Source organism: Oryza brachyantha, chromosome 4 (genome assembly GCF_000231095.2).
Source record: "Oryza brachyantha chromosome 4, ObraRS2, whole genome shotgun sequence".
In the NCBI taxonomy this organism is placed as follows: domain Eukaryota; kingdom Viridiplantae; phylum Streptophyta; class Magnoliopsida; order Poales; family Poaceae; genus Oryza; species Oryza brachyantha.
The window spans coordinates 7,343,943-7,367,683 of record NC_023166.2 but is presented as its reverse complement, the minus strand read 5'-3'; the positions used below and the strand labels follow the sequence as shown (position 1 = coordinate 7,367,683).

General features: G+C 40.0%; 2 protein-coding genes, 2 non-coding genes and 1 pseudogene across 4 annotated transcripts; all 5 read right to left on the bottom strand.

Annotated features, from left to right (window-relative positions):
* Positions 1–2,307: 2,307 nt before the first annotated feature.
* On the bottom strand, positions 2,308–2,391 carry TRNAY-GUA. The gene has a single exon. It is a non-coding gene; the product is annotated as a tRNA-Tyr (tRNA).
* A 1,924-nt stretch (positions 2,392–4,315) lies between these two features.
* Positions 4,316–8,070, bottom strand: LOC102720981 (probable aldo-keto reductase 3). Its single transcript, XM_040523636.1, has 4 exons — positions 7,516–8,070; positions 5,374–5,546; positions 5,035–5,137; positions 4,316–4,682 (listed from the first exon to the last, which is right to left on the bottom strand). Exons 1-4 carry the CDS (start codon positions 7,957–7,959, stop codon positions 4,338–4,340), a joined length of 1,065 nt encoding a protein of 354 aa, XP_040379570.1. The 5' UTR covers positions 7,960–8,070; the 3' UTR covers positions 4,316–4,337.
* A 4,154-nt stretch (positions 8,071–12,224) lies between these two features.
* Positions 12,225–12,363, bottom strand: LOC121054332. Its single transcript, XR_005811736.1, has one exon. It is a non-coding gene; the product is annotated as a small nucleolar RNA Z247 (small nucleolar RNA).
* A 2,842-nt stretch (positions 12,364–15,205) lies between these two features.
* Positions 15,206–18,666, bottom strand: LOC102701255 (probable aldo-keto reductase 2). Its single transcript, XM_006652116.3, has 5 exons — positions 18,377–18,666; positions 18,040–18,240; positions 16,262–16,434; positions 16,081–16,183; positions 15,206–15,779 (listed from the first exon to the last, which is right to left on the bottom strand). Exons 1-5 carry the CDS (start codon positions 18,593–18,595, stop codon positions 15,441–15,443), a joined length of 1,035 nt encoding a protein of 344 aa, XP_006652179.1. The 5' UTR covers positions 18,596–18,666; the 3' UTR covers positions 15,206–15,440.
* A 306-nt stretch (positions 18,667–18,972) lies between these two features.
* On the bottom strand, positions 18,973–21,950 carry LOC102720424 (annotated as a pseudogene).
* Between the last annotated feature and the right edge of the window lie 1,791 nt (positions 21,951–23,741).

The following is a 23,741-nucleotide window of genomic DNA, read 5'->3' as shown; positions in this document are numbered from 1 at the left end:
TTACTCTTCTCTCTCCTCATGCGCCTCGTCCCCGTGGCGCAAGCGACACAGACAGCCTGGCGGGCGGCCCACTGAGTAGACGGCCTGTGCATGGACAAAATTTTGGCAGAAACCTCTTTGCCATGTGGGGCCCACGACAGATGAAATCCTGGCAGAATTGTTGTTCCTTATTATAGATATATGTGTCCAGATTTATTAGCATACATATGAATATAGTCGAGGCCGAAAAGTTTTATTCTGCAGCCAAAAGTTTTGTAGAACATGAGGTTTTGTTGGATGTTCCATAATGTAAAGAAAACGTATTTGCTACGGAATAGAACATGATCAGGTTTTGCAGGACCAATTCTGCAGCCAAAAGGACAAGAAGTGCCAGTTCAGGAGAAGTTCAGTCGAGCCCGTCTAGCTAGTTAATTAGCCAGTTCATGAGGGTCGGTTCAATCGGTTGAACGGTCTTGCAGACAAACTGAACGTATCGTAACCTGTAACCACTTTCTTAATATATATTTAGCCGGAAGCAGCCGGCCGGCCGGCCAATCTAGCTATTTTCTAAAACGAAAATTATGACTATTAATCGTAGCGTGGAACGCAACTGAAGATCCAGAGAGCGCGATTTGTCGTCGCAATATAGTCTCGTCATAATACAGTTGTCATGTGCTTAGCATTCCGGTGATCCGCCGTCATGATCCTCCGTGCATGAATAGATAATGCCGATGATTTTTTTTTCCATGGATACGATCAATCGTTTTATTTAAAAGGTTAAATAACCCAAAAGTCTAATGTGTGCCAAAATTTTAACGGTATTTTATGTTGTAATTAAGATGTTTTAGCTATTTATAGATTTTTCTACTGATCAATGTATATTATTAAATTATTAGTATTTATATAAATCTAAATAAATGTTAGAAATTTTTAGGTATTAAAATGGACATGTAGTATTAAACTACCGAGGAAGTACAGAATAGCGTCTGTCTGGCTTGGTCATTTTGGATCCAGTAGCTCGATTGTCTATGCCTCGATCACTTTATAATATGTTTCCAGTCAAATTAAGTTAGCTACCAATCTCCTGGGATAGGTCTTCGTTGAACTAACCAACCTCGTATTGAAAAATTAAACGGACGGACTAAAATTTGGTCAAATATTTCGATCATTTCTAGGCCTCAGCGAATACAAAATTTAACTGACCATGCACGACGGGAACTCTTGTAGGAAAAACACAAGGAGACTTCCTCTTTTGACTTTTTATCTTAAAAAATCAAATGATATATTTATAAATAAAAATAATTTTTAAATAAATCCACTTTTAACTTTTAATTTAAGTTTTAAAAAAAATTGGTTTCTAAGAATAAGCAGAAGAAAAAGACGAGACCATAAGTTACCCTCATGCATGCCTGAGGTATACATCGAGGAAGATGGCATTGGTGATGAGCCGGGAACGGCGTCATATTCAGGGGCGAACCCATAGTCATCCTCCCGGGGTCCTTGGACTCCAGGTAAATTATCCGATTCCTACTAAATTATATCATATTAATTAGTGTATAAGTATAAAATTTAGATAATTTGTATGTATTAGACCCCGATAATTTCTATTCTGGGTTCGCAACTGATCATATTTGATTGAAATGCCATCCATTTGTGAAAAGTCCAAACATGCCTATCCATCATACAGTAGCCAGTGCCAGAGTTAGTCTAACCAATGGTTATCTATTTAATATCCACGTACCACTAAACAGATAAGTTATACAATGAGTTATCTATTTGGTTACGTCTATCATAACTAATACATCATTTTCTACAAGCAGTTCTTATCTTATCTTTATCTGGATATTTACAAAATCGCAGATCGAGATCCTTTTCGCTTTTTACTATTAAAATTATATAATACAATAAAAATTTATCTCTATTTTTTTTAATCTCCTTTTTATATTTTACTCTTATTGAATCGCGGTAAAGTATTCTAATTCAATAAAAATTTCGCGGGCGAATATTTACTCTTTCCTATCTTATAATTGGAACCATTAACTAGAATTCTCTTTTTTTTTGAATTGCAGTAGTGAATGACTCTTAAATCGGTATTCTCTCCCACCTGCCATTTAATGGCATAATAAAAGACAATGGAGAAATGCTATCCCCACTCCGACCAAGACAGAACTTTTACCAAAAGTTTATTGTGATCTTTTTGTTCAAATAACAATTAAGATGAAGCAGGGTCAGGAACAACGAATCTCTTTATGATAAACAGATTCATTAGAAATAAATTTCCTCTTTTCTCTTTATCCTTTAGTTCATATTCACGAAGCCCTAGATTTTTGGGCCGAGCTGGATTTGAACCAGCGTAGACATATCGTCAACGAATTTACAGTCCGTCCCCATTAACCGCTCGGGCATCGACCCAGTCAAGGATCGAACTCTATCTCAAAAGAAAAATCGATGTTTTATTACCAGTCACAAGCTTTATGTTCGGCGTTTGTTGCATTAATGAGCTTAGGAGCACAAGACAAATAAAAAGATAACCACCATATTTTTCTTGAGTTAATGATCTTATGTAGAATGATTAAAATGATGTAGATGTATATAGACAATTTTTTGTTTTACTATTGTACATACCCGAAGTGGTAGCCTAATTAATTAATTGTAGTGTCTATTATGGCAATATATTCATTTGTTATTTGTGTAGTGTCAATTCGAATTACAAACAGGCAGCGATGATCCTGGCTATGTAAACACCGGTTTCAGATATAAACATAACTTTTCCTAGTGGATTTGATCAAGACAATTTTATCTGAAAATTGTGACTCTTAGTGAGATCTGTAATAGTTTAATTTCAGTCGACAGCAGTTTTTCAATTTGAAGTCATTTAAACACCCAAATACGTGATTCAAGTCTCTAATAGGAAAGTACAAAAGGAAATAAATACCCATATCCTAGCAAAACTCATGTTTCAGTAAGTTGGTAAAAGTGAGAGCATGAAAAGCTAGGTATAAAGTTCACTTTGAAAAAACTGGTACTAGTTCTATACAAATATATTTCTAATTTATCACATACCAAGTATGAATTTTGATTCCATTATCATCATACATGATTCCCATCGGGTGATCGAATTAGGCGGTTTTACATGAAACTGTTGAACCGGGCTGGTCTGAACCGGCCTTTTCTTTTTCTCCATTTTAGCGGGCAGATGGGCTAGTCTATAGAGGTGTTGCTGAGGCCCAGCACGTCTTATTCCAAATTGGGTTGGCGTGGCTGCAAATCTAGCACCTCTACCGTCCATCCAGCTATCTTGGGCTGCGTTATTTTTCTTAGATTTTTCTCATGTTTGGGTTTATGATTTCTCAATTACTAAACTGTATATTTTCTTAAATAAATTTTATAAAAGTTTTTTATCTTATCTTTCTAAAAATATTTTTTTATTTTTGTAATATGTAATTTTATCGTTTACATTATTAAATAGCTATCAAAAAATCAGATAATTATTTATCATTTATCTAAAAGCTGAAAGGGAACAGAACCCTCGTGCATGCTGGCTTCCAAGAAATATACTCCACCTAATTTAAAACATAAGACATACTTTATTGTATTTTATTGTATTAGAACAAGAGCTTGATCAAATATTACTCTATCAGATATAATTTTTATTTTACAAAATTGATATTGGTGTGTCTGTATTCAAAATTACTTTCTTATACTATACATAAATGTCACATAAATAATAAATTAATATAGTAATATTTAATCAAACCATCCGAAATAAAATAAAATATACCTTATATTTTAAAATAGACACCGGTTCGCAATTGGACAGACGGACCCCGCAGTTGGACCAGTGAGCTCGTCAGTTATTAGGCGCTCGAGCGGTTCAGTGGCCAGCCCCTTTTTCATGGTTTTGTCACAACAAATATAATACAAAGCACAGCTTTTATTCATACATATGTGCTTCAAATATGTCACATACCTATTTTTCAAACAAATTGTGAAACATATAACGTCATATCAAATGATATATGAAAACCGACTACACGAGTACACCGCGCGCCATGCCAAAAAAACACTTACAAACATCCCAAAACACAATACATAATTTGCATAAACATATGATATTATGAAGCTATATACTTCCTTTGATTTTTTTTTAGCGTCGTTGACTTTTTAATCTACGTTTGACCCTTCATCTTATTCAAAAAAATTATATAATTATCGACTATTTTATTATGATTTCGTTTATTATGATTTATAATTTTTTATAATTGAATAAAATTTTTGAATAAAACAAAGGATCAAATATAAATTAAAAGATCAACGACATCAAAAAATACGGAGGGAGTATTAATCAATATCTCACACTAAACTCTGCCCTTCCATGCTGCCAGAGGGGGAGTTTCAGAGTTGGTCCAGGTGTTGAGAAAGCCGCCGTGGTACCGGTCGCCCCGCACGTCGTCGGCCGAGGCGTAGGACTCGAGCTCCGACATCTCCTCCGGCGAGAGCCTCACCGAGAGCGCCCCGACGTTCTGGTGGAGGTTGCGGAGCTTGGTGGTTCCGGGGATCGGGCAGACGTCGGCGCCCCGGTGATGGACCCAGGCCAGCGCGAGCTGCGACGGCGTGCACCCCTTCCTCGCCGCCATGGCGCTCACCCGCTCGAATATCGCCGCGTTCTTCTCCAGGTTCTCCGGCTGGAATCTGGGCAGGTTCTGAGGAGTGGAGAATGCACTTTTGTCAGGGATGCAAACCCATGGATTAATTATGGGGTGATCTGTTTGGCTAGCTTTTTACAGAAAAACGTCAAATGAGATATTTGTAAATAAAAAATACTTTACGATTAAAATTTTTATATATCGATTTTTTAGCGATTTAAAAGAACATAAATTACGATAAAAGAAACCGTAAAATCAACTCTAAATTTAAGGTTGAAAATTCAAATTTCGGCTTATAAGCATAAGCGAAAAAATGACGATGAATATGAATATTTTGAACGAAGAAACTTTGATATTTTACACATGTTTATATCATAATTTATCAATTAGTGGTGGATTATGTAATCACCCTGCGAAAATCGTCGTCAGGTAGTTCATCCATCAGTTTAGCTCCACTGGAAAAGAACCCCCTGCCTAGCGGGCTGTACGCCACAATTCCGATGCCAAGCTCTCTGAGAATGTCAGAATAACGAAATTAGCCCCTCGATATATAAAAGCTTCCTGCAAATTTAAATAGAATGTAAAATAAAAAAAATATTTTCTCTGCTCCATGTTATAAGGCTTTATGCTCTTGCCTATTGATAAGTGTGCTAACGAATATATATATATATATATAATATATATTCATATATATAGGTAAATCTAAACTTATAATATGAAACGAATGAAATAGTATATATGTTTATACCTGCAGGTTGGAACAATGTCTTGTTCGACATCCCTTGACCACAGGGACCACTCAATCTGAACTGCAGTTATCGGATGAACAGCGTGTGCCCTCCTGATAGTCGACGCAGACGCCTCAGATAATCCGATGTATCTAATCTTGCCTTCTTCAACCAGCTTCTTCAGCTCACCCATCTGCACGTACAATGAAGTAAAAAAAATACTTAGATTTATATCTGACAGAAAGTGAAAAAAATGTTAGGGTATTACATCTACTTTCAGTAGTGTAAAAAGACAAGAGAATAAAATACAAAATGACAGAAGAATGTGTAGACTGATTTAAAGTTATTCAAAATTCAAAATAAATATAAACTTCTCTACTTGTACTTCGTTATCTCAACCATCACAACATCTGTCGTTTAATTTCTCTACCTATGTTCTTGTCTTAATCAATTATAATCATTCTCTATTTAATTTAACATATGCATCTCCAGTCCTTGTTCTACTTTGTGATGGAGGGGGTAATAATTAACTTTTGTTTAAATTATCATCACTTCAATGCTTGGTGAGCTATTACTCTGTTTTTGTTAATTAATAACTCAGTATATACCATAATATCAGTTGTTATCTAATTGAAAATGCGTTCTTGCATCATTTTCAAGCCCCCACATCAGGTGACTATATAAAAGTACAGTGAAGTCAAAAAAGTAGGCTGCTGAGTGTCTTTGAATTGAAATTGTAAGTACGATTTATTTTGTTAAATGTTGCGTATTCTGGGCAGTTTTCCCTTCAGTCAAAGATCTGAGTTATCATTTTTCAAAACCAACAGGAGGAAAAACTAAAAAATAGATTTTGTATGTACATCTCTTTTATAAGGTTACAACAATTAATGTACAACTTTATATTGACTTCTGATTCTACTGCAATACAAATGTACACTAAAAAAATGAAACACTAAATTTAGTTTTGTGGTTTATAAGCTGTGATAAGTGACAGAAACAACGGAAAATAATTTTAGAATATGACTTCGACTCCTAGAAGTTTACTAGAAACCCAAGGCCAAAAAAAAGTGTTAGAAAAAATTTAGGTTATTTTAACCTTTAGTTTTAAGATTAAAATTTAAAATTTGGTTAGAACTTAATTATAAGCTCACAAGTTGGAAGTGTCTAACAATTATCTTGGGTAAAATTAATATGATGTCGTTTCTCCTCGAGCTACTCCCTTCATTTCAACATACAAAATATATTTTGTTTTTCAGAGAACGTTTCACCAATAACACCGTTACTAATAGGTCATTATGAGATACTAAAGAATAATCATAGTAAGTTTGAGTATAGATCTAATGAAATCAATTTTGTATTACAAAAATTACATTTTAATAGAGTAACTGTTGGTTAAAGTTTCCTAACCGGACAAAATCCGTTTTATGTTTTCGAAATATATAGAGTATTAGTTGAATAATATTTGAGTACATATAATCAATTATCATATATATCATTTGGTTTTTGAAAAAGCGTTGGTCAATCATTTTCATTGTCCACAATACATCACGTCACTATATAAATTGAAGACAACAACTTAACTTGCATCCTCGTCTTTTCATTTTGCTTATAATTATAAGCAAAAATTTAAAACTTTAATTTTAATTTTAAAGTTAATTTAAGTTTTTTAATCGTATTTTTCTTCGAGAGATCGAGGATAAATACATTCCCTAGCAAGATAAGGTTAAAGACTTGAGCAACAAAGGACAAGGCATTGGTTGTGGATCACTCTTTCCAATGCTAGCAGGAAAAGCCCACTAGGTGGATTTCAAGGGGATCCTATCCTGCGACAGTGACCAAGGCGACGCTATACCGGAGGTGCCCATGTGAGGTCAGATGGTATAGATCTAGTTTTTTATTTTTCAAAATTTGGCAATCCTTAGACTTTTAGGTCACTATAAAAACACTTATATAAAAATGTATTTACAAATTATTTTTTATTTATAAATATACTTTGGTGGAAAAGACCTTATATAAAAATCTATTTACAAATTATTTTTTATTTATAAATATACTTTGGCGGGAAAAGCCAAACGATTGACCCTTTGATTTTCTGTCGGAGATGCGTGTGCAAATCGAGTAGTACGTCGGAGGTGGTCTTGAACACAGTAGGAGGAGCTCACCGTGATCTCGACGGGCACCGTGGGGTCGATGCGGTGCTGGTAGTAGAGGTCGACGCAGCCGACGCCGAGCCGCCGGAGGCTGCCCTCGCACGCCGCGCGCACGTACGCCGGGTCGCCGCGCACCCGATCCATCTCCGGCGTGATGCCGAACTTGGTGGCCAGCTGCACCACCTCCCTCACCGCCGGCGCCGTCACCGCCTTGCCGAGGAGGAGCTCGTTGGTGTGGGGCCCGTAGACGTCGGAGGTGTCGAGGAAGGTGACGCCCGCGGCGACGGCGTGGCGGAGGAGCTCCACCATGTCCGCCTCGGGCTTGCGCTCGCCGTACACCGCCGACATGCCCATGCAGCCCAGGCCCTGCGCCGACACCTCCAGCCCCTGCGACCCCAGCTTCATCCGCGGCACCGTCGCCGCCGCCGGAGCTGCTGCTGCTGCTGCTGCGGCCATGGCGCACGCGTCTGCCGGCCGGCTGATCTTGTCGATCTTCTCCCAAGCTTATACTATCTCCATCGACTTCCTGCCTTGATTTATAGCAAGTTTTTGGGGTGCACGGTGGCGTCAGCGAGTAGGTCACCCCGTCACTTTCGCTGCGTTCGTCAGTGTGTGGACCGCCCGGCGGAAGGAAAAGTGTGCTCCCGCGCCGGCGGCGCCTCAGTCGACGACAGCGCATGCACGCCTTCCTGCTTGCGTACCGGCTTACCAAATTAATGACGTCGTTAATCGACTTACCGAATGTAAGTCCTTAATACATTATGCTTGTGGAGAAACGTCTCACTTTGCCTCGTGAACGCCTGCGTGTTACATATAGCCGGGAACAGCCCCACGGCGTGGCGATTACATATCCAGAGACCGGCAGATTAGCCTGGCTGTTTACAGAGATAAGTACATGATTAGTTGAGAGCATAATCTATCTATCTAGGCTTAATAACCTAACAGACGCATACACATATCCATCTCAACCAATATTATCTAACACTCCCCCTCGATCTCAAGTCTTCAAGCTTGAGATTGTGACGAAACAAGATTAACTTTTGTACTGGCAGAGATTTTGTGAATCCATCAGCAACTTGATCTTGAGAAGACACAAATCGAATTTCCAATTGTTTGGCTGCCACTTGTTCTCGAACAAAATGGTAGTCTACCTCAATATGCTTAGTTCTAGCATGAAATACAGGGTTAACTGATAGGTAAGTAGCATCAATATTATCACACCACAATATTGATGATTGAGGATGCGGTATCCGTAGTTCTTCTAGCAATTTTCTGACCCACATAACTTCAGCAGTCGTATTTGCTAGAGACTTATACTCAGCTTCTGTACTTGATCTAGATACCGTAGCTTGTTTTCTTGCATTCCAGGATATGAGATTTGATCCAAAAAATAGAGCAAAACCCCCTGTAGATCTGCGATCATCTGAACATCCTGCCCAATCTGCATCTGAAAAGGCACTAACAATACTAGAAGATGATTTACTGATCTTGAGACCCAGACCAAGAGTGCCTTTGATATATCGTAGTATATGTTTGACCGCTGCCCAATGCAATGTAGTAGGTGTATGTAGATATTGACAAACTTTGTTAATAGAAAAGGATATATCAGGACGAGTAAGTGTTAAATATTGCAATGCACCTACTATGCTTCTATATTGGGTTGAGTCATTAGGTCCAAGGGGTTCTCCTTCATCTATTGATAATTTTTCAGTTACAGAAAGTGGCGTGCTGACTGCCTTGCACATACTCATTCCTACTTTCTTTAGTAATTCACTTGCATACCTTTCTTGCGTCAACAGCAAGCCATTTTCTGCCTTCTTTACTTCTATACCGAGAAAGTAATGCAGATCTCCAAGATCTTTAAGGGCAAACTCTCTTTCCAAATCTTTCAATAAGATTGTAACCGCCGCAGGCGATGAGCTAGCTACAATAATATCATCAACATAGACTAATACAAACATAACTATGTTTTTCTGATGAAACATAAACAGTGATGTATCTGCTTTTGAGGGTACAAACCCAAGCTCCATTAGCTTTTTGCTGAGTCTGGAATACCAGGCTCTAGGCGTCTGCTTTAAACCATACAGGGCCTTGTCTAGCTTGCACAGATAATCTGTCTTACCCTTGATCTCATACCCCGGAGGTTGTTTCATGTACACATCTTCTTCTAGGTATCCATGCAAGAATGCATTCTGGACATCAAGTTGTCTTAAGCTCCATCCCTGCGAGACAGCTAAAGCGAGAACAAGTCTAATAGTAGCTGCTTTAACTACTGGACTGAATGTATCTTCATAATAAATACCATATCGTTGCTTAAAACCTTTAGCAACTAATCTAGCCTTGTATCTATCAATAGTCCCATCAGCTTTCTTTTTAATTTTGTATACCCATTTACAGTCAATAACATTTTTTCCTTTCTCCGATGGGACCAAGTGCCAAGTCTTATTTGCAATTAAAGCATCAAATTCTTTGTTCATAGCATTCTTCCAATCTGAATTTGTGAGGGCTTCATTCAGATTGTTTGGTTCACCAGATTGTGTGAGACATGCATACCTCACTGTACCGTCTGTGTATTTCTTTGGTTGATGAATACCACGCTTCGAACGGGTCACTGGTCCAGGCGCTGTATCATCAGAGTGCACCGGGGATTCAGGGGATGTTGATGTAGACGATCCTGCCGATTCCGTCCGTGCGTTAGCTAGAGAGTCTGCATGCGTGCTTGCGCCGGAGTCCTGGGAATCTGCATGCATGCGTCCAGCGGAGGCTGATGGCGATTGCTCTTGCATGGCGGGTGACGTAGTTCTGTGCATGCATGGAGAACTGCACGACAGCGACCGATCTGTCTCGGGATTGGCCGCACGCCCATGCTGTTCTTCCTCGAAAGCATGCCTTCCCTGCATAAATTGATGACGACATACTTGTAGCATCAAAATTTCCGGGGATTTCACCAGTGCTTTCTGCATCACCAGTGCTTTCTGCATCTGAGTCTGCATGTTCGCCTATAATATTTGCATGCTCAGATGCGGTGTTAGGATCATTAATCAGCGGTTGATCACCTACTAATTCGTCCCCTGAGTCAAACGATGATGGAAGTAAATGGGATGGAAGCAGATTAATCTCCGATCGCAGCCGGGCGCCAGCATTGGCGTGAAGGGCAGCAAACGGGAAGACGGACTCATCGAAGATGACGTCGCGGGAGATGTAGACACGACCGGCAGAGATATCTAAACACTTGAACCCTTTGTGGAGAGCACTATAGCCCAAAAACACACACTGTTTGGATCGGAAAGCAAGTTTGCGTGTGTTATAGGGGCGTAGATTGGGCCAGCAGGCACACCCAAAAGTGCGAAGACGAGAGTAATCGGGGGGAAGATTATAGAGACGTTGGAGAGGTGTCTCAAAAGAGATAACACGGCTGGGAGTTCTGTTGATAAGGAAAGCAGCAGTGGTGAAGGCCTCATCCCAGAATTTAAGTGGCATGGAGGCATGAGCAAGCAAAGACAGGCCAACTTCAACGATATGGCGATGCTTGCGCTCAGCCGAGCCATTCTGTTGATGGGTGTAGGGGCAAGCTACATGGTGTTCAATGCCAATACGTTGAAAAAAGGTGTTGAGCCGTTGATACTCTCCCCCCCAATCGGTTTGTACAGCCTTGATTTTACAATTTAGCAGACGTTCAGCAAGGTTTTGGAAATCATGAAATTTCTCAAAAACTTCAGACTTGTGTTTGAGTAGATACACCGAGACATACTTGTTGTAATCGTCAATAAAGCTAACATAATAGGATTTATTGCCAACTGAAGTAGGGGCAGCTCCCCATACATCAGAAAAGATTAACTCAAGAGGAGCAGTAGACATACTAATAGATTTAGGATAGGGCAACTGATGGCTCTTTCCCTTCTGACATGCATCGCAAACAGATTCATGACTCGAATCTTTAGTTACAGGCAATTTATTGTGACTAATAACACGATCTACGATAGAAAACGACGGATGACCTAAACAACTATGCCATCGAGCTAATGACGGCTTGACAACACCATAAGCCTGCTTGTGTGAAGAAGAGAAATCACTGGTTGGGAGAGCATAGAGTCCATTCTTACACCTGCCGCGCAGCAGAGGTGTCTTCGTGACCTGATCCTTGACCAAAAAGAACCAGGGATGAAGTTCCATAAAGGTATTATTATCTCTATTAAAGCGATGAACAGAAACAAGACTCTTATGTGCTTGGGGAACATGAAGAATATTTTTCAATAGAAGAGAACGATTTGGGGTACGAATTGTAGTATGACCAACATAATTAATGTCCATACCTGCACCACTAGCGGTGTGAACTTGTTCGTTGCCGTTGTACTTGTCCTTGATCGTCAGCTTTTCCAGCTCCCCAGTGATGTGATCCGTCGCTCCAGTGTCGATGTACCAATTTGCGTCAACTCCATAGGAGTTGGTTGCTGTGTTGACGATCTTCTCGTCACCAGTGAAAGAGGTATCAAACCTCTTCCAGCACTTGGCCACAACATGGCCAATCTTCCCACACAGTTGGCGGGTGGGTCTTGGTTTGCCGTCATTGCGACCACCAGGGTTGCCATGCCCGCCACGACCACCATTGCCGCGGCCGCGGCCGCGTCCATCACGGCCTCCGCCAGTTCCGCCACGCCCTCCACCACGTGACACCGAATTGGCAGAAGATTGGGACGTATTCTGGAGCAGCTCGAGCCGATTTTCGAACCCTACCAGAAAAGCATAAAGCTCACTTGGTGTAATGGGTTCTGATCGCCCAGCCACAGATGACACGACCGGATTGTAGTCAAAATCCAGTCCTGCCAGCACATATGACACGAGATCTTCGTCGTCCAGAGGCTTTCCTGCAGATGCCATCTCATCAACTAATGATTTCATCTTACCAAAGTACTGCGCCACCGTCTGGTTTCCCTTCACGGTAGACGACAAGGCCATCCGAGTGTTGATGACGCAAGCTCGAGATTGGCCAGCAAACAGTTCTTGAATAGCAGTCCACACTTCTGTTGCTGACGTGAGCGTCGCAACTTGAGTGAGAACTTCACGTGACAGAGAAGACAACAGGTAACTCAGCACCTGTTGTTCTTGTGCCTTCCATTGCGGCAACGCCGGGTTGGGGATCTTCTCCGTCGTCTTGCCATCATCTTTGGTGACAACGATCGTGGAGCTTGGTGCAGCAGCAGTCCTATCCAGGAACCCGGCCATCTGCGCTCCACGAAGAGCTGCTAACACCTATGCTTTCCAAAGGACATGGTTAGCTTTGGTCAGCTTCTCAGAGACGGACTGATTGTTGAGGCTAGGAGAGGAGAGAGAGGAAGAGGATGCCATTGATGGATCTGGGTGGAGGTTTTTCGGCTCTGATACCATGTGGAGAAACGTCTCACTTTGCCTCGTGGACGCCTGCGTGTTATATATAGCCGGGAACAGCCCCACGGCGTGGCGATTACATATCCAGAGACCGGCAGATTAGCCTGGCTGTTTACAGAGATAAGTACATGATTAGTTGAGAGCATAATCTATCTATCTAGGCTTAACAACCTAACAGACGCATACACATATCCATCTCAACCAATATTATCTAACAATGCTAACAACGTAGCATTAACACACACGTTAAATTGCAAGTAGGTAACATAGTCCGTACAAAGCGTGCTTAGAGCATCCTCACATTTGATCTTCCACGTGTTTGTTTGGATGATCATCTAAAGCAGTTTCATCTTTCATATACTCCAGTAGATCATCCATATATGACATACTTCATATATAACTTTTTAGAAGATGGAGAGAGAACATCTAAATATGGCTTTTATCTCTTCTAATATGGATGACATTCAAAAATAAAAGATGGGATGGATACTCTGCTGGAGCTCAACCTTTACTATCCATACTCTATTTTCAGAATAAAGAATGAGATAATTGATCTACTAATGATGCTGCTATGAAGTGAAGCTAAACGCATGGAAGACAAGCATTTGTAATTGTTTGTCGGTTCACATACATCCCTTGCTCACTATTTGGAGCGTTGTATCATTCACATAACGGAGAAGTAGATTGATCGGGATAACCATTGTACAAAGGATTATGTGTAATGAAATTAATGGTGGGTCCCGACTATCCTTCTAAAATTATGTAAAGCACTACAAGTCGCCTGGATAAACTGTGTATTAGGGTTCGAAAAAAGTGGCATCCCTTTTAGCATTTTTCCACTGGTTTTTCATAATACCAAAAGCTCTTTCCACTCTCGTATGAAGAGAAGAATGCAGGAAATTGAACTACTCATGACGACCTTGAGGTGGCGAGGCATTGCGACCTACAAATGACATTTCAAATACTTGCCTACAAATGATGAAACATTTCAAACATGGTCCTATAGAAAGGTTAACATGCAATGCATAAAATGTTTTCTAATGTATAGATAAATACGAAGTAGAGCAGGCTAAGTGGCTAACTAAGACCAAGGAGAGGCCATGGAAAGTTGAAGGGATATACATATAAAGATATAATATATTGATCCCCCGCTTGCCATAGGTGAACGTATTGCCAAACTTGGTGGCCATCCTCCACCTTGTCACGCACAAGCACACACCGCCCTGAAGCGCCTGCTCGTCGCAAAGAACACATCATGTCGAGCAACCTAATCGCACACCACACGATGCACATATTAATCGAAGAGATTCAGTCTTAACAACAAACTTTCGACGAATCATATATCACTGTCGAGAATACAACAAACAAATATTACTTTCGGCAAAAAAAAAAAGGCACACGTACAAACATATCTCAAATCAAGCAGAATCAAGGATACCCGTGAAAAGGCAGAAAGAACCCACCATTTTTTATTGGTGAGCTCGTGAAGCGCTAGGGATGGTGGAGATAAGTCATTTTTTATTGGTCAGCTCGTGAAGGACTAGGGATGGTGGAAATAAGTTTAAAGTCTGAGTAGTCTTCTCCTCCGGCCACATTCGGCATAGGGTATCTAACCCGCGCGAAAGATATAACGATCGATTAGTATATGATTAATTAATTACTAGTTATAAAAAATTATAAAATAAATTAATATGATTTTTTAAGCAACATTCATATAGAAAATTTACGGAAAAAATACACTATTTAACAATTTCGAAAGCATGTGGACATAAAAAGAGAGGAATCTGGGTTAGTAGTACTGTTGCTGAACGTGGCCGTATAGAGCCCAACCATACTGAGGCCAGGACCGTGCGGTGAATTATATTACTCTCTCCATTCCATTCCATGTTATTCCATCTCTTTCACGTTATAAGACTTTTTTATTTTGCTTAGATTTATATGTGTACTAATTTATATATATGTCTAGATTTATACATACATATGATATGAATCTAGATAAAACAAAAGGTGTTATAATATAGAGAGGAGGGAATACCTGCAGCCGACACAACCAAGTGGGCTGCAATTGAGACCATCCATTTCATCACTCGTTCGTGTCTGAATTCATCTGTGTGCGCTTTTGTTCGGTGAACGTAAGAAAAGAAAAAAAACGAGGTTGTCACGGCAGCCAGCACACCACTACCACGAAACATCTCGTGTGTGATGACAACCGAAGGCTGGTCATAGATGATTGTGATGGTTGAACACTTTATAACCTGCCATGTAGACATGACGACACGGCTCAATTTGAACAAGCATGCTAGTAACACAAATTTGGTGATTTGAAAACTTCATTTATTATTACCACACATACTGCGTGCAACGCACAAGCTTAACAACCGGCCTTCACACAAGTAGGGTTTAGGGCATAAACATCACCAAAGCATAGAACATATACAACAGGAGCGAGCTCCGCGTCTGATGAACACTCATACAAAATCTTTTGTGCTCTGCCATTCAGATTGAGCTGTTGTGAACAGGGAGTTTGTTTGTATTTGAACAGACGAAGACGATTACTCCGCTTTCCAGGACGACAAGGGAGGGGTCTCAGAATCCTTCCAGGTGTTGGCCATTTGAGGATACCGGTCGCCCTGAACGTCGTCTGCGCAGGCATAGGACTCCAGTTCAGCCATTTCCTCGGGGGTGAGCTTCACGGATAGTGCTGCCACGTTTTGATTGAAATTCTCGATTTTTGTTGTCCCTGGTATGGGGCATACATCACTTCCCTGATGATGGACCCAGGCCAATGCGAGTTGTGACGGCGTGCATCCTTTTCTGTTTGCCATTGAGTTAACACGCTCAAATATTTCAGCATTCTTCTCAAGATTCTCTGGTCGAAATCTAGGGATATGCTGCAAAAGTATCAACGCAAGTTCTTAGTAAAGAGAATTCATTTTTCAAAGAATAAATACAGGAGAATTTGATATACAGCACACATATGAGCTTCATTCAAAAAGGTTTCTGTCCGATCAATGCAAAGTAAGTCTTTCTTGGCCAGCTTGGTTGAGGTTGCTTCTTAATGAAAAGTTGCGATCATTCGCCCAGTAGTCAAGATTTTTTTTAAAAAAATTTTCCTAACCTCCCTTCGTCCCTATTCTTGAAAAAATATTCCTTAAATGAAAAACTGATCAAGTTGTAACCATAGGAATTTACCTTGCGAAAATCCTGATCTGATAGAGAATCCACTAGTTTAGCTCCACTAGAAAAGAACCCTCTACCAAGTGGGCTGTAAGCTACTATTCCAATTCCAAGTTCTCTGAAATGGAAATAATAAATGATATTAAAAATGGAGCATGTGATTTTTTTAAGAGAAACTATTTTGTTTTAAAAATACCTGCAAGTTGGAATTATATCTTCTTCCACATCTCTAGACCATAAGGACCACTCAAGCTGAACTGCAGTGATCGGGTGTACAGCATGAGCCCTTCTGATTGTTGATGCAGATGCTTCAGATAACCCAATATATTTTATCTTTCCTTCTTCAACTAGTTTCTTGAGTTCACCAATCTAACAATGTGAAAAGTAAATCAACTAAATAATCTGGAGAACAAAAATTATTGCTACAAAGGCACGCATGGCTCTTAGGACAAAATAAATCAAATACAATTCAATTTATACACAATAATTACATGCAGCGGTTCAAAAATATCATAAGTAGCTGCAGTTCAGGTGCTCGCTTTTATGTGTTGCCAATGTAAGCATGTCTAAGTTGTTTAGTAGAGATTAATGTTGATGAGAAAAGTCCTCAGTTTCCCTCAATAAATGAGGGAAGGTTGTGAATGAAAGGAATGGTTGGAAGTAAAATGGGAATAAATTTGAATAAAAAATGGTTGATAGGATAAGTACTACAATGCGTAGTACTAGATATCATTATATTGTGGAACAAAAGTTGAACCCCAAAAATCTTATCTTTCTGAACAGACCCAGTAGTAGCTGTTGCTATTGTGTATTTAGATGTTCTCGAAGAAAATAAGGAGTCCTCTTCAGCAAATATATCCACTAATTTTCAATCCTCTAGTATCTATTTATTCGTTTCATGTATTTCTGCATTCGTCTGTTAAACTTTGGAATGTTCGTTGCAGGTTGGTGGTCAAGATCCCCAGCTATTACAAAAACAGCACTGTGTGGTGTAACTGCCCATTGACATGTCAGTGAAAATTATTTGCACAATCTTTGCTTTACGCTTTTACCCTTTAAAATCCCACAGATAATATCTAAAATAAACATATATATAAATGGAAAGAAAACATTTTTGAATTATAAAAACCATTGATCAAATAGGAAGTATTGTAACTGCCCAGACCCAGAGACATGTCAGTGACAGTGGAAGATCTTTACAAAAGCTTTTCCACACAATTATGGCAACCAGACATATCCTAATGTGAATAATATTGTATTACATATCTTTGTAATCTATGGTTCAAACTCTTGTTGTGAAAAACGAAAAAGAAATTTATGCTTCATATTGCTATTTTGACAAAATGCAATAGCTTATCAGTATATTGTTGAGTAGAAATTTAATTAGTACAGTCTTAAGTGATGAATCCCAGTCAGATTCAAAATCAATAATACAAGGAGTGGTGGAAAGAAATGGAGCTTCCTTTGATCTTTTCTCTCCATCACATACCCTGTCCGTTCAGAACTCAGGCCAAGTTCCTATGAATGAAAGAAAGGTTAATTATTGTTTGAAAACGAACTAAGATACTGCACTTACAATGTACACACAGGCAAACAAACTTAGGAAGTTCAGTGTGCCTCAAGCTGGGTTAAATTTTCCTGTGTTCAAAAATTGACCCTTTTACTTTGTTTTCTAACAACTTAGTAATCCTCCCTCGAATCTAGTTTTTCTAATGATTATGGAATGAATTATCTAGAGAAATGAGTAACAAACCAAATGCCCCTTTTGCTTTTTCATGAATAAAAGAGATGTCCATTTGTTCGGCAGCTACCCCCAATAATTATCGTTGAATCATGACACCAACCCTCCACCACCTACCTTCCCTTTCACAATCAACTGTATCACTTAACGTGTATGTTTCGCATCCACATATCACAAAGTAAACACAACTCAAATGAAAAAAAAAAAGAGGAAAGATTTGGTGTGTGACTCACCGTGACCTCGATGGGCAACCTGGTATCGATGCGGTGCTGGTAATAGAGGTCGATGCAATCGACGCCCAGTCGCCGGAGGCTGCCCTCGCAGGCCGCGCGCACGTACGCCGGGTCGCCGCGGATCTCCCGCTTGCCGTCGGCGAACGAGATGCCGAACTTGGTGGCCAGCTCAACCTTGTCGCGCACGCCGCCCCGCAGCGCCTGCGATTAATTCCGAGCAAAACATTCCGTCGAACACCTTCAGCGCGCGCGCGCGCGCGCGCGCGGCGGCACAGATCCTTCCCAGTTTCCACCCACCCCATCAGTTTAATCACAAGAGATGCAGCCACGCACGTACCCTGCCGAGGAGAAGCTCGTTGGTGTGCGGCCCGTAGATGTCGGAGGTGTCGAGGAAGGTGACGCCGGCGGCGACGGCGTGGTGGATGAGCGCCACCATGTCGGGCTCCGGCTTGGGCGGGCCGTAGAAGGCGGACATGCCCATGCAGCCGAGGCCCTGCGCCGAGACCTCCAGCCCCTGCGACCCCAGCTTGATGCGCCGCACCGCCGCCGCCGCCATCGCCGGCCGGACCGATCGATGTTGCTAGCTCTTGGAGTTGGAGCGATCGCCGAAATCAATCGACTAGCTTGCCACTTGAGAGTGGACACTCTATATATATTGCCATCCGGCTGCCGTCACTGCATAGGTGGAAGAGTTATACAGTACTCCCTCCGATTTTTATTTTAACGTTGTTAACTTTTTGATCTATGTTTGCTCTTATTTAAAAAATTTATATAATTATTGACTATTTTATTATGATTTGATTTATTACTAAATTAACTTTAAATATGATTTATATTTTTTTATATTTGGACAAAATTTTCAAATAAGATAAAGGGTTAAACGTAAATAAAAAGTTAACGGCGTTAAAAAAAACGGAGGGAGTAGCTTTTATTTTTCTCACGAGCCCCGCAGATCATTGATCTCATATTTTATCTGTAATAGAGAACGAAGTGTAAATAATATAGTCCAGTGGTTCCTGGCTCTAACACATATAAGGAGGGAGGAACTATAAATTTAGAGATTATTTCTCCTTGCTCCAAATTTGGCTGCAACGTTTTGATTGTATCTCTTTCTACCGACGTGGACATCCCTAGCATTTCCCAAAAAAAAATTTACTCTTGTAAAACAGCCCATAGACAAGGTCATGTAGTCAAGAAAAACTAAACCGGTCGATTTGATCAGTACGCCCTGCATGGTTCCTTACTTTCCATGTTTATTCCTACCAACTTTTTTATACACATTTACTAGATTGCTTATTATTCTGATCCATACAAGTTCTCGAGCAACGAGCAGAAGAAAATCGTCAAGTAACACGCAGTGCAACAAGAACCAAACATGCAAGTACAGAACAGCAAACAAAGAATATGTGTGTAGTGTAACCAGTCGTGCAGCTCTTGATCGAGGAGACCAAAGTGACTTACTCATCTTTCCAAGAGGACAATGGAGGGGTCTCGGAATCCTTCCAGGTGTTGGCCATTAGAGGGTACCGGTCACCCCAAACATCAGCAGCAGCAGCGTAGCATTCGAGCTCAGCCATTTCCTCCGGTGCGAGCTTCACGGACAGAGCCCCGACATTGTTGTTGAAATTCTCGATCTTTGTGGTGCCAGGTATGGGGCAAACATCAGTTCCCTGATGGTGAACCCAAGCCAGAGCAAGCTGTGCAGGCGTGCATCCTTTCCTTATCGCCATCGCATTGACACGGTCGAATATCTGGCCATTCTTCTCGAGATTTTCTGGTTGCAATCTTGGCAGAGACTGCAAGTGAAGTGTAACGTGCTCAGCAAATTAAGCTGGCAAGTGATTGTTCGAAAGAGTCTTTGTAAACATTTAGGCAAGAGTAAATTGTTAAATGTTTCAACCAATCATGTGCAAAGAAGAATTAGCTCGAGGCAGTGTAACATGTTCAAATTTAAGGAGAAAAGAGAAAGAAGTAACTTGCCACAAGATTACCATAAAAAATGTAATTAAAAGGTACTCTATTTAACCTCCCCCTTCCTAGCTCCGCCTCTTTTCAAATAAATAAATAAAAGGCACTTTCTTCAATCACAGAACATTATTATTTTGAACAGTGGCATGGTCTTCATTCTGCAGCTTTGATCATTATTTTCTATTACATAACATTTGAAAAGACTAGTAAAATTGTAGTATAACAGACAAGGTACGTTTTGAGGCAAATATAAAATTGTAATATAAAAAGAATAGTGCATAAGAGTTTTTTTTTACGATCCTTAAAAAATACCTTGAGGTACCAAAAAATTAGTGCAAAACTCTAGTGTCTTAAGGTATTTTGTATCTCAAGATACTAAATTTTTATACTGAAAAATATGGTATATCTAGCTCAGTGCATAAAGTTTTAGTAGTTTGACTTGAAGCGGTTCCAAAACAATGCGTTTTCAGGACTGGAGGCAGTACTATACATGGGAATTTACCTTGCGGATGTCTTGCTGTGATAGTGAGTCGATCAGTTTTGCTCCACTACAGAAGAACCCTCCTCCAAGTGGACTGTAAGCTACAATTCCTATTCCAAGTTCCCTGTTTTGAACATTTCAAGAAAAGAATAAGAAAAACTAGAGGATCCAACTCTTACCAGTAGATTGGCACGCTATTGTGCTTGTACTTTACCGGCAAGTAGGAACTATTTCTTCTTCCACGTCTCTAGACCATAGTGACCATTCCAGTTGAACTGCTGTGATAAGATGAACTGCATGAGCCCTTCTGATTGTTGATGCAGATGCTTCAGATAGTCCAATGTATTTTATCTTTCCTTCTTCAACTAGCTTCTTCAGTTCACCAACCTAACAATGAAAAAGGTCAAGTCATTTGGTAACTTGGTATACCAAGCAAAAAGGTTCATGGGTTAAAAAGACAATAAAAAATCTAAAACTAAATACATAACGGATAAAAAATTAATTTGTACATTATAGAAGCATATACGGTTCATAAGTATTTGATATACTGTGGAACACAACATACACATAAGAAAGATAGTTCCCACCAAACAATTATGACAAACAAACATGAATGAGATGGAACAAGGTAAACTTTGCACTGAATTCCCAATATAGTGATAGAAAATACCAACCCAACAGCAAACCACCATCTCTTAGTTAAATTGTCGCTCTCACGGCAATGCATGACTCATCGAAGTAAAGGATTTGTTTTTAACACTCTTCCTGAAGCAAAACATACAGGCGAAGAAATCCAAGAGATCGAAGTAAAGGAGATAAGCTAGAAGAATTCACCGTGACCTCGATGGGCACCCTCTTGTCGACGCGGTGCTGGTAGTAAAGATCAACGGAATCGACTCCGAGTCGCCGGAGGCTGCCCTCGCACGCCGCGCGCACGTAGGCGGGGTCGCCGCGGATCTCCACCTTCACGTCGGCGAACGGGACGAAGGACTTGCCGAACTTGGTGGCCAGCTCCACCTTGTCCCTCACCCCGCCCTGCAGAGCCTGCATGCAGGCAGGCACGCGCACAGGAGCATTCCGTCGAGCACCTTCAGCGCGCGTCCACCCACCGAGAAACCAACACGAGGCAGTGCGAGGAAACTCGCCGACCCGACCTTGCAGAGGAGGAGCTCGTTGGTGTGGGGGCCGTAAACGTCGCAGGTGTCGAGGAACGTGACGCCGGCGGCGACGGCGTGGCGGATGAGCGCCACCATGTCGGGCTCCGGCTTGGGTGGCCCGTCGAAGGCGGACATGCGCGTTCCAGCCCAGGCCCTGCGCCGAGACCTCCAGCCCCTGTGATCCCAGCTTTATGCGCGGCAGTACCGTCGCCGTCGCCATCGCCGGTGCAGCAGCTGCCATCGCCGGCCGCACTGGCTAGGTGGGAGCGAGGGTTGAGAACTTAGCCGTGTTTAGTTTCCAAAAATTTTTCTATAAAACCATTTGCATCGAATTTTTGGACAACAGAGTATTAAACATGGATAAAATAATAAACTAATTGTACAGTTACGAGAGAAACCACGAGACGAATTTTTTAAGTCTAATTAGTGCATGATTAGCCATAAGTGCTACAGTACTCCACGTGTGCTAATGACGGATTAATTAGGCTCAAAAGATTCGTCTTGTGGTTTCTAGGCGAGCCGTGAAATTCATTTTTTCATTCATGTCCGAAAATCCTTCTGATACCCGGTCATGTGACCGTAAATTTTTTTTGTTTTTCCAAACTAAACACCCCCTTACGCGGTTTTTGCTCGAAAACGAGCGTGGGTTTTAAACTGTAGAGAGTCATTCCTTCTCGTCTATTATATGCTATACAAATAGTTATCAAGACATATAAAAAATTTATGAAGATAGATTAATATATGATATATCACTACACAAACATGCAAGTTATAATATGACTTTTACAATCCAGAACAAAAATAGCAAATTAAACTCTAAATAGTATACACATACTCATAATCATATATTTATTATTTTTCTATGAAATATAGAAGTCATATTTAAACTTGCATGATTGTCTAGTGATATATCACATATTAATCTAACTTCATAAAAAAATTATATTTTTTATAACTATTTGGATGATATGCAATAGACGAGTGAACGGCTCCTTAAGAGCTTAAAACACTTTCCTATTCGAAAACGTCTATATTACCTCCGGTCAAAATCAGATAAAGCATGTTTTTAAATATGTCGTCATGTTGAATATCAAATTATGTGATAAAAATCGTGTCACCTTGGTTACTATCTTGCCATCTATTTTAATTAGTTTTTGATATCATCTATTTTTAAAATTTTATGAAATAGCCCATTTCTCAAAATTATAGGAAATTTAAGCCCATCTAGGTTAATAAGGCAAAGTGGACAGCACAAGTCCATAATCTTTCTCTGAGCACTGCTATGCATTTGAAAGGAATTCTTATAGAGCTCTTTCAAGAAAATCACTCATCTATTTAATTTAAGTGAATGTATATAGTACAGTATACCGTTCTTGTGCATATGCACGGTGTCACTGTAAACAAACAAAGTGCGAGAGAAGTGCATCTCTGCCATAAGTTGAGCTGATGGTCTGGCTCCTAGTTAAGCAATACGGCCTCTGTTCACAATATCTAGATTTATATTATATATGTTAATAAATCTAAACATATATAATGGATGAATATGGGAACAGTCAAACTTCATATAATATAGAACGGAAAGCATGAATATCATCATTTTCTAAAAATAGAAAACGAAAGCATGTAATGTATGTACATATAGGGAAATAACTTTTAGATATTCGAATAATATTCAAGTTGTTCCATGTAATTAACCATGGATGCCGGCCGGCCGGCGGGCCGGCTGCATTCACCCTGTAACACATAGTCCTTCTTCTCGTTATCATTAGATCATCCATCTTATTTAAAAATATAGTGTCAAACTTAGCCTTTTATAATAAAATACTATATTTGTTTTATAATGTAAGATGTTTGACCTTTTTTGTAACATTTGAATATTTATCTTATTCAAAATTTAGTATAAATATAAAAAATGATAAGTCGTGCTTAAAGTTCTTTTGATAATAAAGTAAGTCATACGCAAAATAAATAATATTTTCATAATTTTTGAATAAGACAAATGATCAAACATTGCTAGCAAAAAGACAAACATCTTATATTATGAAACGGAGAGAGTAAGTCACAGCACAATAAACAACACTTATAGACTCTTACAT

What these genes read in the sequence shown, in the direction of transcription:
- LOC102720981 (XM_040523636.1), bottom strand. Translation starts at nt 7,959, where the DNA reads ATGGCCGCAGCAGCAGCAGCAGCAGCTCCGGCGGCGGCGACGGTGCCG. An exon ending in CGGTGCCCGTCGAGATCACG is followed by an intron (nt 5,547 to 7,515) that starts GTGAGCTCCTCC and finishes TTGTACGTGCAG; the next exon opens with ATGGGTGAGCTGAAGAAGCT. An exon ending in CTGACGACGATTTTCGCAGG is followed by an intron (nt 4,683 to 5,034) that starts GTGATTACATAA and finishes TCCACTCCTCAG; the next exon opens with AACCTGCCCAGATTCCAGCC.
- LOC102701255 (XM_006652116.3), bottom strand. Translation starts at nt 18,595, where the DNA reads ATGGCGGCGGCGGCGGTGCGGCGCATCAAGCTGGGGTCGCAGGGGCTG. An exon ending in GGTTGCCCATCGAGGTCACG is followed by an intron (nt 16,435 to 18,039) that starts GTGAGTCACACA and finishes TCACATTGTTAG; the next exon opens with ATTGGTGAACTCAAGAAACT. An exon ending in GATATAATTCCAACTTGCAG is followed by an intron (nt 16,184 to 16,261) that starts GTATTTTTAAAA and finishes TTTCCATTTCAG; the next exon opens with AGAACTTGGAATTGGAATAG.